Consider the following 14247-nt stretch of genomic DNA (forward strand, 5'->3'; position numbering starts at 1 on the left):
CATTAGAGAAGTCATTCGATATACTTTCGACGGATTTTTAAATCCGAGACGGAGCTAACGCATTTAGTTATCACACTCTACGACTTATTATCTTCTATGACTTATCACACTCTATGGACTATCACCGCCGCAACGCACAGATACTTTCTCTCACATGACAATAGTGAATATAAGAATATATTAAACTTGAATATTACATCCATATATAGTCCTTCTAAATATAGACACAGTTTCAAAATTGTCAATTAAATAAGTTAATAAGTTATAAAGAGCAATGTGTGGGTGGGGGTTGGGGAGGGGGGGGGGGGGGGATGAATGACGAGTCTCAACATGGCATGTGACTACTAGCCAACCCTTCACCCGGGCTGCATTCGGCGCCACATCACCCTCGGGGTTTTGTGGATGCTCGGATTCTTTTTTCTTTCTTTTTACTGTTTTAATTGTTTGTATATGTACTTAAAAGTATATATATAGGGTAACACTCCGGTAAGAACAGTTTTAAAATAAGAACGGTGAGAACACTTAAAATCATCATTTTGATGCAATAAAAATCCATAAAACTAACATAGTGCATAACTAATTATCATTATTTAATTGTTTAACAATACATTGATCCGTCAAAATTTAAAAAATCACGTTTTTTGTTTTGTGATTCCATCTTGGATGCATATTCATCAAAATGATGCATTTAAAAAAAAACGAGATTTTTTCGATTTTGACGGATCAATGTGTTGTTAAACACTTAAATATTTAAATAATGATGTACTATGTCAGTTTTATGGACTTTTAATGCATCAAAATGTAGTTTTTAAGTGTTCGCACTATGTTCTTATTTTAAAATTCTGCTTATTTGATTGTCCCTTATATATATAGGGAAAAGTGAGTATGGGGCTGTTATGCATCAAACTTGCGTGAAAAACCCCTCACATACTAATTTTTTAATATTTGAATAAATACTTGGGCCCCATATTTTTTACCTTTTAAAAAAAAGTATGTGAGGGGTTTTTTTACCCAACTTAGATGCCTAACAGCCTCATATTCCCTTCCATATATATATTAATTCTCCTTATATATTTACATATAAAAACTCACCAACAAAAATACTAAATAAGTAGATGGTGATATGCTGATGGTTATCAGATCGCCAAGGTGATGGTGATTATCAAATCTTCATGGTGGTGGTTATCGGATCTTCACAATAACGCCACCATGAGGGGTTGGATAGGGATGGTATATGGTAATAATTATTATAGTAAAAATAGATGGTTAACAATGGTTGTGGGTGGCGGCAGTGCCGTAACTGTGAATGTTAGAAAACATAGTGGATTTTTTTATTAAAAAAATGTGAGGGAAATAAGGAATGAATCATAATTGTAAGTAAGGAAATGATTAATCCTTTTAAAAATACCTCTTAAAAATCATCACAACAATAGGATTGTGACATTTGATGAATTCAAATGATGAAATTAGAAGAGAGAATTAATGTAATACACTTAGTCAAGTGGTCATGATATTAAGAAAATTATTAGAAGAATTTTTAAGAGAATATATATATATATATATATATATATATTGTAAGTAAAGATAATAAACTTAAGTAGGTAATACCACATTTTCTAGTTTTTTAAGTCATGTATGGAATTTATTGATATATTTGTTCAAGGGCAATTAGGCCTCTCCTTATGAGGACTGAAGTCCTGGAGAGTCCTGACTGTCACGTCAGCAGGACTCCCCCAGGACTTTCCCTGCCTATAAGACAGCTTCTTTAGGACTTCTTCGTCACATCATCAATTCTTTTATCATTTATTTAATTAACAAAACACCATTCAAATATAATAAAAAAACACATTTTATTAATAACACACAAATTACATTACTTAAAAATAAAAGACAACACAAAATTAATAAAACATAGTACTAGATAAAAAAAAACACGAAATACATAATCATTAAAATTATTCTTCATCTTCATTATCTTTGATTGACATTTTCGTTGATTGATTGTTGTAAAATGATAAGGTTTAAATAGAAAAAAAAAATTTAATTCCTAAAACTAGCCGTTGGAAACAAATTTTAAAAAAATGTTTTTTTTTCCCTTCGTCTGCTCCCTCGGTCCCACGCCTGGTCGTCTTCAAGAGTCCTCGTGAGGACTGAAACCTGGGACGCAGCAAATTGGACGCTCGCTGCCTATGGTGTCCTGCGTCTTCGGCTCCAAGGACGCTCCAAGGACTCCCCTATAAGCAGGGGCCTTAGTATGATCAAATTTAGACTCCATGAAGAATACCCGAAATATCTGCTTGTATGCTACCATATTATTATTTTACAATTTATAAGGTATAAAGTTATATGAATATGTGAAATTTCGTTTGATAGGAATCGTACTAGAAAGTAAAACCAGAGTTACGGAAATGACCTGTTCAACCCTGCAAAGATGCTTATTTTCTGTTACTGCCGTTGGTACATTTTGAGCCCGGCCCCGCACCTTGTTTGCAGCCAAATAAACGGATTTCTCATTATAAACTTCAAACATGTGAACTGATCCGTAAGTCCATATTTTGTAGCCGCATTTCATCAAACATGATCGAATGTAGAAAAATATATATGTATATAAATGACATTAGACGAATGAACATAAATAACCAAAAGAATGATTGAATGTTTAAGGACATATCTATATATTATATTATAAAGCAAATTCATTTTTCAACTTTCAACATACAATTCAACAATATACACATATTAATACATAATGTACCATATATCAATGCATACAACTTTCTCTCTCCTTCATAAATCATTTTATTCCTCTAATTCTTTCAAAATCTTTTATCTCAAAAACCGTACATCGATAAATTATAAAAATTATATGGGTGTTCTTAAAATTTCATGCTCTTTCATCAGAGATGTCATTCGATATACTTTCGACGAATTTTTAAATCCGAGTGTGGAGCCCGTACGACTAAGACATTTGACTATGACACTTTATGACATATAACTTCCTATGACCTATTACCGCCGCAACGCGTGGGTACTTGCTCTCGTATAAATGAATAAACGGATATTTTTTGTTCATGTTCGTAAGTGAACGAACCTCCGACCAAACGGTTTGTACGTAAATGATCCATCGAAAGTTACAAAATTTTGTGGATTTTCGAATTTTGATTTTACACGAAGACATCTTTGGTGTCGATATATAGTAAGGTATTTAAGCATAGATCGATGAGCAATATTTTTTTTGGTCTTATTGGGTCAATATAATATCCACCCGGACCACCCAGTCCAACTAGTACACATACAGATACAACTATATATACAAAGAGATAGTACCAGATTCCTTCATACAAATATAAATTTATATTAGCAAGTATGTGAATGATACCCAATACTCACATTGTTCAATTGAAAGAAAATAAATCATGGCACTAGAGTTGCTAAGACCTTTTGTTGAAACAAAATCTTGGGATTACTGCATTGTTTGGCAGTTTGGCGATGATCCTTCTAGGTATATTTACTTTTGTGTATATATGTAAAAACACTACTCAACAACCTTAATTTTTTTAGTTTCAGTTAAAACAACAACTTTTGTCAGTGAAAATTTCAGGTACATCAAGTGGGTTGGTTGTTGTTGCATTGGCAGTAAAGGTGTTTGTAAAAATGTGAAACAGGAAATTGATCATCACCATTCTTCTCAACTATGTAGAGATACTTACACTAAGCACTCTTTGTATACTAATGCTTGTCAGAAACTAGCCATGCTTCCTTTCCATTTGCCACTGTATTCTGGGTACGTAATATAGTTTCTTTTCTATATATATCTACATATTTATATTTATACATATCGAATACTTTTTGAATTGTGATTTATTTGTTGAATGGATTCGCTTTGATGTATGAATTTTAACTAGGATTCATGGAGAAGTTGCAATGTCTACTCAACCATCTTGGAATCATGTAATATTCTAATTGCAATTATAGTGTGACGAGTTCATATGAATCCCACCTTTTAATGACTAAAGTAGTTTTTTGCGTTTACTTTTAGCAGGATTCTGTTGGAACTCAAGTTTTGATTCCTGTTGATGGTGGTCTGATTGAGCTTTACGGATTGAAACAAGTAAGACCCGTGTGTGTAACCAAAAGTTTAAAAGCGTTTTATACTATTCTAGTTTTCATGGATTTTTTTTGTTAATGTTTAAGGTGCCGAAAGATGAAGAGATGATAGAGACAATTATGGCACATTTCAATATATTTCCTCAACAAATAATGGTTCACCTTAAAACTGAAGGAATAGTAAATGCTTCAAACTCATCACTTGTTTCAGTGGGTTCAACTCAAGTTTCTCCAACTCAATCCATTGATAAGCCGAAACCTCGGAAGAAAAAGGGCCAAGAAGAACTCCAATCTAAGCATGTTTCGGCTGAACAGAGCAGAAGAAACCGAATCAAAGATGGTCTCTTTACTTTACGTGCTTTAGTTCCTAAGATTACAAAGGTTTGTTAATTACTACACCAGCTTTATTTATTTGATTTTTTTTTGTTTGAAATGTGAGATTTCGCCAATTTTTATTTAGTTTTAATTGTAGTATAATCTTACTTTATTGAGCATGCAGCTGGATAGAGTTTCCATACTTGGAGATGCAGCCGAGTATATAAAGGAGTTGCAAATTAATGTTCAATTACTTGAAGACGAGGTTAAGAGGTTGGATGATGCTGCTGCTGCTGCTGATGATGATTCCAAGTCCCATTTGGACGAAGTAGAGGTCTGCAAACCGAAAATATCATCATATCAACAACACTCAACTTTGAAAGGGCATAGCCGTCGTTCAACATCATCATGCAGAAAACCCGAGGTTGAATCTTGTTTTTGAGCAAAATATACTATGTTTAGTGAGAATGAGAATAGATTCTAAATCAATTACAGATTTGCTTATCTTTCTTGAAGGTTGAAGTAGAAGTACACCAAATTGGGCCTAAACATTTCTTGGTGAAACTAACTTGTGGCCAAAAGCGAGGGGCTTTTCAGAGGCTTATGGAGATCCTTAATTCCTTGGGCCTTCAAGTACTTGATGTCAATGTGACTACTTGTTATGGTCGTGTTCTGAACGTTCTTAAAGTTGAGGTATGATTTGACTGAAAAACATGTTTTTGATAACCAAAGGCGTCACACATAGCTATTGCAATGGGTAGTAGCTATTTGTATGTAGTAGTGATTGTGATAGTAAGTACGTGCATTTCTTGTTTGTCATCCCTGTTAAACAACTGATTGTTGATCTGTTTGTGAAGGCAAAAGAGAAAGGCGTTGCAGCCATGAGTTTGAGAGAGGTGTTGCTACATAGTTGGATGTCCAGTATACTTCTGGAGAACCCAACAAGGAGCGGTTGATGCGTAAATTTATCAACTTGGAGATATGAGTAGTTTAAGTATCTTTAATTTAACACATATGTTGAACGGAGAAACCAGTATTGTTGGCCTGCACGATGTCAATGGTCGTTTAATAGCATAAAGGTAATACTCGTAGTATCTATCTATCAGTTGTTATCCAGACATGTTTATTTTTAAGAATACGATTCAGTAGTTTTAGCACAAAGTGTTGCAAGTGAATTTTGTCATGATCTGTTGATGACTTGATGCTTATTTGATGCGATTGTCAAGGAACAGAGGAATTCAAGCAAATTGTTTTTTTTTTTTAGTGAAATATGTATGTAGATGAAATTCTTTGTAGTTGCAAACAGTTCCAAAGAGGCATGGATTGTGTGACGGCCAAACCTTCTTAAGACTTGATGAACCAATATAGGGCTAAAATAACTCATGGAAAGCTAATTAAAATTTTTCTTATACATTTTAGAATTTTGTCCCCCTTTGAAATTTTTCTTTTTTTCTTTTTTAAATTTTGTCCTCTATTATTTTATTTTATTTTTCTGGGTGTCTCTAGATATTGAGAGCCTAAAATAATCTTCTTATTAGGGACATACGTAGTACTATGACTTCTGTAAAATTTCAAAATAATACCATTATTTCAGAATTATCAATTGCTTTATAAGTTGAACATAAGAATAATTGGTTATGGTATAACTGTATAAGTAGGTTTGTGATTATATAATGGACGGTTAAACAATGACTTTGTATAAGTGGGTCCGACTCTATATAATACAACAACTATCATAGATTGGGTTTGCATGTATCACTAGTAGTCTTCAATGCTTCCCTTGTTTACTTTGTAATGTAGTTTGATTTGATATGTGTGTGCAAGTTGAACATTAAACAATGAGTTTATAACTTCATGTCTTCATGTGTTAAACAAAATGAATGGGCCGAGCTCATGTAAGAAACGATGGATCACAAAATTTAAGAAGGTAGATGGGCTTTTTAGTTAACACGAAGCCCAAACGCTATTTGAGTCCGTATTTGTTTTGTGGGCTACTTTTTTCTAACAAAAATAGAAGAAAAAAAAAGGATTAGGCTAAAGAAATTTCACTTTACTAGTTTATCATTGGACAAGTTCGTTTCATTTTGAAGTGTCATTTTAAGTCAGCCTATTTTTATCACACTCTGGACCTTTGGTTATACATTAACTGAGGATCGGAGTACTATTCATTTACATGCTATTGGCTACAAATATAACCATTAGTTATATGTAATTATATATTTGAGGTGATGTATCGTTGCAAAATACTTGATGTGTTTGCAAAAAGTGACAACTACGTCATGCTGTGGACGACATTGTCATTACTTAAAACTTGTTGACTTTCACGGTTTCACCTATTGTGACGACCGTTTTAAGTTGGTCCTATTAAAAAAAACTGGACTTATTTAACGATAGTCAGGATAAAAATGATTTTAAATGAATTCTACGTAAAGTAGTGGCGTGCTGTGCTTCTAGCCTTCTAGTTAGTTATACCAAACAAGCCCATGTGGCTTTTGAGTTTAATCACGTGGATAACATAATGTAATGTGTAGATATATTATTCCACTACCATAGTATAGTATAGTATAGTAGTTACATACTTTAAAAAAGTTTCCCCACTCCCCATGAATGTTGACCACCTTTGACACAAAAACAAAAACAACCACATTATCATTCCAATGTTTTTCTTCATCTGTCAAACTTGTTCTTCTTCTTGCTGTTTGTCCTTACTCTCTGATCCATTTCATCAAACTCAGTAAGTAAAGCCTTACTAATTACCTGGTCCATTTAGTTTTCAAGATTTTATAGAGACTTAATTTCTGTATATATATATATATTTATATTTGTAAAATCTTTGAGATGTACATATTGTGGGTATGTGTGAGTGTTGTTATAGTAATGGGGTATTCTGTACAAGCTCAGTTAAATTCCACTTGCAATTCCAATGATTCAATGGCATTGAAAGGTTTCATGGATGGAATGGAATCACCCATTGATGGGTGGAATTCAAACTCTTCAAATTGTTGTGATTGGGATGGAATTACTTGTGATTCTTTAGGTAAAGTTGTTAGCTTAGAATTATCAAAGAAAAGATTAGTTGGTAGTTTAGTTGATTCATTATCTAGTTTAGACCATCTTCAAACACTAAATCTGTCTAGGAATTTACTTAAAGGGGTCCTTCCAAAGTTAATCTTTCATTTGCCTTATTTACAAGTTCTTGATTTAAGTGCTAATGAGTTTTCGGGGTCTTTACCATTAGTCGTAAACCTGCCTTTGATTCAAGTTTTGGACCTTTCGGATAATAACTTGGTAGGTCCAATTTCATCAGGATTGTGTATGAACTCTATGGGGATTAGGGTACTTAAATTAGGGGTGAATTACTTTGATGGTGAAATTCCACTTGAATTCGAGAAATGTAGTTTCTTAGAACAACTTTCTCTAGATGCAAATCTTGTTTCTGGGATCATACCTGAATATCTATTCAAATTACCAAGATTGTATCGGTTGTCTCTTCAAGATAACATGTTAAGTGGTCAGCTTCAGAATAGTAATCCTTCGAGTCTTGTTTATTTAGATATTTCGTTGAACTGGATTTCGGGTAGTTTACCTGATTTTTTTGATACTTTCCCAAAGTTGAGTTATTTTGCTGCCCATTCGAACTTTCTTAATGGTAGCATACCTCCTACATTGTTGAATTCTGGCAGCATTTCTTCTCTAATCTTGAGAAACAATTCGCTTTCTGGCAAGATAGGTCTAAATTGCTCTCTCATGATAAACCTGAAGTTTCTTGATTTGGTTGATAATAAGTTTACAGGAGCCATTCCTGATAATTTCCCTTCATGCCCAGCCTTACAAGTCTTAGATCTCGGTGGAAACAATATCACGGGTCAGATCCCAGAAAGCTTCAAAAGATTTGATTCCTTGTCTTATCTTTCGCTCTCTATGTGCAACTTGAAGAACTTGTCCAGTTCACTTAATATTCTCCAACATTGCTCAAACCTTAGCACTTTGGTCCTTAGCCGAAGCTTTCAGAATGAAGAAATGCCGTCTGATGCTGATCTGCAGTTCAAGAATCTCAAGACTCTAGTAATTCCATCTTGCAAGCTCACGGGTGTCATCCCCGTTTGGTTGAATGGTTTAAAAATGCTCAGGATATTGGATTTGTCGTTAAACCAACTGACCGGAAGGATTCCGCCCTTTATAGGGAACCTGCCGTCTCTTGTTTATCTGGATTTGTCAAACAACTTTTTAGATGGTCGGATTCCAAAGAGCATAACCCAATTACCCGATCTGCAATTTCATGATATCTCATTAGGGGTTTCTTTAGAGTTCCCTATTTTCATGAAGAGGGGAATGAATGGAAGTGTGTTGATATATAGTTATGGCATTCGATTCCCGCCTACATTAGACCTTAGTAACAACTTTCTCAGAGGACCCATCTGGCCCGAGTTTGGAAATTTGATAAACTTACACGTTTTGAATCTAAAATACAACGAGTTATCAGGTACCATTCCAAGCAATTTGGGGAATTTATCATGCATAGAGAGTATAGATTTGTCTCATAACGACTTGTCAGGGGAAATACCTCCTTCTTTGGCAAGACTCGGGATGCTGTCAAAGTTTAGCGTGGCATACAATAATCTTTCAGGGATTATACCTTCTGGGGGCCAATTTACAACCTTCCCATCCTCTAGTTTCGAAGGAAACCCGGGTTTGTGTGGTGAGTTTGTTTTAAGTTGCCATAAAAACCATGACTCATTGCAAGCTCAATTATATGAGGATATGGAAGCCTCTATATTTAGTGTGCCTGTATGGACTGGTTTTGGAACCGGTTTCCTTATCGCTGTGATCTTCTTGCTTGTTTTTCCAAGATTCAGGGATACACAGGATATAGATAAATTTGAGTAGCTTAATTGGAGTGTGTTATATGTAATTATGTATGTAATGTGTATGTATTTGTTTCTAAATCATGTAGGCGACTTTCGAGTTATTTTTGGTGGCTTTCTATAAGCTATAGTTTAATTCCATGCCAAAGTTATACATACAGTACATCTTATATATATATATTCTAAAGTTTTAAGATTTAAATAAATGCTAAAGCTTAAGAATTGATTAGGGTTTTCTTTATTTTACTTGAAATTTAATTTAATGTGTTAATTTTCCTTCTTTATGAATGGTTCATGAATTATTAAGTGTCTTTTTAGATTTTGCAATTATTATTTGATGTACTCGTATATATATATATATATATATATATAAAGTAATAAAACTTGAACATTGATGACAATAATAATGAGGGTAAATGTTGAAGGTTTTTTACTTTGATGTTGATCGTGTTCGTGTTCATTGATGACAAATAACAGAGTGGAAGTAATGTATTCCTTCAAATTTCATTCGTTGATAATTAACACTGGAAGTGGAGAGGTTCCTCATTTATGATCCTATATATGTAGGTAATGAATTTTAAATATTTAGGTTGATAAATTTTGACAGGGTTTCTCATTTATAGTGTAAAGATTTAGAAAGAATCTAGCTTAAGAAGAAAAGATTCATTTTTAATTTTTTTTAGTTTTTTTTTTTAATTTTTATATTTATTTTTAACATAAACCCATTCAAAAAAAAAAAAAAATCAAAAAAATACAAGTTACAATATTTACATCTATATATGTGTAAGGTATAAAAACTTACATATGTGTAGAGGATTTTTTTTTTTTCTAATTTAATTTTGCAATGGGTTTTCACTAGAAAAAATCAATATATAAACAATTTAAAAATAAAAAATAAAAAAAAATTAATTTTTTCCCACTTCTCTTTAAGCAAACTTTTCATTTGATCTATTTCCCTTATTTCTATACATTCAATAATACGATAACACTTAAATGAATTATGAATTTTAAGTATTTGGTTTAGTGAAAAAAACTTTTTTGCAACCTAACTTTATGAGAATAATTAATGATTTAGATGTAATTTTGTTTGTCTGATATTGAGTTTGGTTGAATCAAGTTTTGTGTTGAATTATAATTCCGGGTCTCAATTGATAAAGAATCTGGTTTCAACTAATAGTTTTACAAAATTTGTAACATGTATTCTTACGATATAAGAGAAGATCGCCAATATGTTTATGTTGGTGTATTCCTCTGTTCATTTGGACTATTGTAATCAGCTTTTATAATATTTCATAAATATAAATAAGGGTATTATTTACTTTTATAGTAAATCTTTTTTCCTTTTGCTGTATGACCCGTGTATAATAAATGACATATGACGTCCGTATTTTTTAAACGCATTGTTGTATCCTATAATTATATGTACTTAACTACAATTAGACAATTACTTCTTATTGTTTGCTTTTAATATATTAGTAAACTCCTTAAAACTGTGGACTATAAGACTTCATCTTTGCTTTGAAATCGATCTCAAAATTGGTTACTGGACTTCGGAATTGGGAAGCAAAAGATGCGGAAGTAATACAGTTTAGGCAAAACCAAAATTTTAAAGCAAAACCAATGTAGAGTTTTTTACTTATTATAATGCACAAGGGTTGCCAATCTTTGTGGAACAATCATTTGCCCCGAAACTTTTAATTTTTTTTACTTATTATAATGTTTATTTATTTATAAGCTGATGAATAAATGGTTTTATGAAATAACTTTCATTAACTATTTAAAAAATCGACAACAAAATACATGCAAACAATAAATTTAAAACACGACGTGTGTAGCAAAGGCTTTTAAACCCTCGTATATGTAAAAAAGGAGGTTATTTAGCCCAACTGGACATTTAATGTCCCTTATGTCTTCTAGCCAAATGTTGGTCACGGGTTTAAAACCTTTGAAAGTCCAGAATGGTAGTGGGACTTCCACCTCCAGTCATGCACTCGAATTGACTGTGCTGGTGACATGGTCGATCTCTGCCGGACGATGAAAAGGAATACTGCTGAGTCCAATCACCACTGTTTTTTTAAAAAAAAAAAGAGGTATGTTTAGTTTTTATAAAATATATTGAACATGGTCTAATTTACTTACTTTTTGGCCGATTAGGCTTCTTTTTTTTTCCTTCTCCCTTTTGTTCTTGTAAATTCCTACATTATATAAATCTCACTTCAAAATTTGTTAGTTATTGCCTATGTGGCATGCTTAAAAATGCAAGAAAGCCCAAAAATCATTACAATATTGCTCCTTGGAAGGTCTACGGATTAGTTACTTTTATAAGAAGTTCAAATTTTCGAAAATGGATTAGTTATGCTTTCAAGAAGTTCAAATTTTTGAAAGTTTGAATATGTAACCGTTCGTGTATTGCTTGTGGCGGTTACTTCCTTGCATGTCTATGTCTATATAAGGTCACTTCCATTCAGTTTTAAGGCATTTCAAAACGTAAACACATAAGAGATCAATTTTAGCATGGTTTCACTAAACCATGTTTTAATTAGAAATTTGCGTCCAAATAATAAGCCAATGTACGATAACGGTTAGAATTTGCGGCTATGGAAGCAACCTCTATATGGAGATGTTAATAACATAGGTAGTATTGAGATGATCCTGATGGACGAGCATGTAAGTATTCATTGTTTGTGAATTTTTCTTTTTTGATTAGATTACTTTTTAACATAACTTTCTTTCGAATTTATAACTAGCTTTTTAACATTCTAATGTATAAACATTTTCATTTTGACAGTTTGATAAAGTGGTTGTTGTTGCAACAATCAGTTTTATTCCAACCGACCAGTTATGGTATTCAATGGAATGTGTGAACTGTTCTCAAGAAGTTTAGTTGACCGATCTCTACATGGATGCAGTCGACATTATTGATGCTTTAAGGGACAACAAAATGTGGATTTGTTGTTCATGTAATAAGGAAGGAGTTCCCATCAATCCTAGGTATATATTTATATTTCATATTAAAACTCTATAATCATTAAGTTGTGTGGTAAAATTATCTCTGTTTTTTTTTTTTTTTTGTAGGTTTAATGTGCAAGTTAGGATTGTAGATGCCACTGGTGCTATTGGAGTAAAAATGAATGATCAACAAATTTCAAATCTTATACAAAGAACAGCCTATCAAATTTGTGATGAAAATTATGAGGTATATTTGGTTTATTTTAATGCTAAATAAGACTTTTCTATGCATTTTAAGTCATTAATTTTTTTTAAAATGGTCATTAGTTGCAATAGGAGTACATTTACTTCGCTACATGCATGCTTGAACTGGTGTTAAAGAAATTATTTAAGGTTATAGCGCATCCGCGTGGGTCTATATATCAAAGTGAGGGAAAATTCATAATACCTATCACATCCAGGTAACCAACATAATCTTTATTATATGCGCCTACTATGGGCAATCAATTTTATAATTTCTCTCCGGCGTGCAATGTACGCGTTTTAAGCCCTCGTGTATCAATAATAAATCCCAAGGTATATATAGGATTCTTCTTCTTTAAATTAATCAACTCATAAAAATATTTTTATTATGTCCAACTCAGTTATATTTATTCATTGATACAATCTTAAAATAAAGTTTAAGAAAAATTATTTAGGGTTGTTCGTGCATCGCACGGGGTCTAAGCACTAGTTATTAATAAAAGTATGGTCTGTAGTTCCACATGATCTGTTAATGTGTTATAATATTAATAAACCACCATTAGATCTCTGGATAAAATTAATACGAGTACCTTATAATAAACAATGTATAAATATCAAAATTATACTATCACCGTTGTTATTAAGCAAAAGGTGGAGATGATTGCCAGACAGGATACTTGATCTAAACATTCCAAAACCACCAATCGTTGTACTCTAACAGGTAGGAGTCCAGTTCTTTGTCACCCAGATGCGATTGCACCATTTCCGAATGTATATTGGTACATATTCTAGGCATAAAATTCGTTTTTACCCCTGAAGTAAATAAGAATTAGAAGTAGTGATGAGAAATTGAGAACAATGGTTCCAACTCCCTAATGCCCCTCTAGGAATAGTTTCACGGTCAAAGTGTCATCCCTCACCATTATTTCAGGCCTTTTGATCCTTAAAATATTACACTTTAGTCTTGAACACATGGTTTGCCTGAATGGAATGGGTTTGGAATCGGTTTTCTTCTTACTTTCGTTTTATTGCTTGCTATCCCAACAGTTGGGGATTTTCAGAACGAAGTGATTTGAGTGACAATACCGCATGCTTTCTCATTGGGAATTTATTTTGTATGTAATGTGTGTTTCGTAATCAAATATAAATGCAGATAATTTAAAAGATAATTGACCCAAACTGGGTAGGGTGTGTTTTTGAATTTTGACATAAACTGAGTCTGTGACTCTGTATGATACCACCCGTCCATCCCTTTCTAGCACTAGCGAATCTAGAATTCCAACTTTCCAAGTCATGGGGGTCCTTTAAAGTTTCACTCTGTGACTTAGCTGAGGCGGAAAAAAAAAGGGAATTAAAATGGGTTTACAAATGGGTCGGGTCACTGGCCAGCTTACATTACAATTACGAATGCAAATATGACACATAAGTTCGATAGCACTATTCATAAGTTCGTCGTTGCTAAAAGTCAGACATACAGATTTGCACAATTAAAATTTGAAATTCGGTCCCTTTCAATCAAAATTCATAGGTAGTTTACTCAAATCCATTTTCAAATACTAACATACCTTCACAAAGTTCCAAGAGTAGCTTTTATTTAAACTAGTTTCCATTTATTTTTTGGGTAAAAGGGACTTTAAACCCTTGTTCATGTATATTAAATATAAAAAAAATCAGGCCTCTTGGCAGAAAGCCAAACAACAAATTCACAAAATTTTCCATGCACAACAGCACAGCACCAAACAACCATAAAAGTAACAAGCTACTTATA

At 32.8% G+C, this 14247-nt stretch overlaps 2 protein-coding genes across 2 annotated transcripts; both read left to right on the top strand.

The window, feature by feature from the left end:
- The first annotated feature begins 3416 nt into the window (after nt 1-3416).
- Nucleotides 3417-5642, top strand: LOC122610943 (transcription factor bHLH90-like). The gene is made up of 8 exons (XM_043783894.1): nt 3417-3502; nt 3602-3784; nt 3906-3951; nt 4043-4111; nt 4195-4488; nt 4607-4846; nt 4939-5115; nt 5280-5642. Exons 1-8 carry the CDS (start codon nt 3417-3419, stop codon nt 5376-5378), a joined length of 1194 nt encoding a protein of 397 aa, XP_043639829.1. The 3' UTR covers nt 5379-5642.
- A 1657-nt stretch (nt 5643-7299) lies between these two features.
- On the top strand, nt 7300-9309 carry LOC122610944 (phytosulfokine receptor 1-like). Its single transcript, XM_043783895.1, has one exon. It carries the CDS (start codon nt 7300-7302, stop codon nt 9307-9309), a length of 2010 nt encoding a protein of 669 aa, XP_043639830.1.
- Nucleotides 9310-14247: the final 4938 nt, after the last annotated feature.

The sequence above is a fragment of the Erigeron canadensis genome, chromosome 8, assembly GCF_010389155.1.
Source record: "Erigeron canadensis isolate Cc75 chromosome 8, C_canadensis_v1, whole genome shotgun sequence".
Taxonomy (NCBI): Eukaryota; Viridiplantae; Streptophyta; class Magnoliopsida; order Asterales; family Asteraceae; genus Erigeron; species Erigeron canadensis.

What these genes read in the sequence shown, in the direction of transcription:
- LOC122610943 (XM_043783894.1), top strand. Translation starts at nt 3,417, where the DNA reads ATGGCACTAGAGTTGCTAAGACCTTTTGTTGAAACAAAATCTTGGGAT. An exon ending in CATTTGCCACTGTATTCTGG is followed by an intron (nt 3,785 to 3,905) that starts GTACGTAATATA and finishes AATTTTAACTAG; the next exon opens with GATTCATGGAGAAGTTGCAA. An exon ending in CTCAACCATCTTGGAATCAT is followed by an intron (nt 3,952 to 4,042) that starts GTAATATTCTAA and finishes TACTTTTAGCAG; the next exon opens with GATTCTGTTGGAACTCAAGT.
- LOC122610944 (XM_043783895.1), top strand. Translation starts at nt 7,300, where the DNA reads ATGGGGTATTCTGTACAAGCTCAGTTAAATTCCACTTGCAATTCCAAT.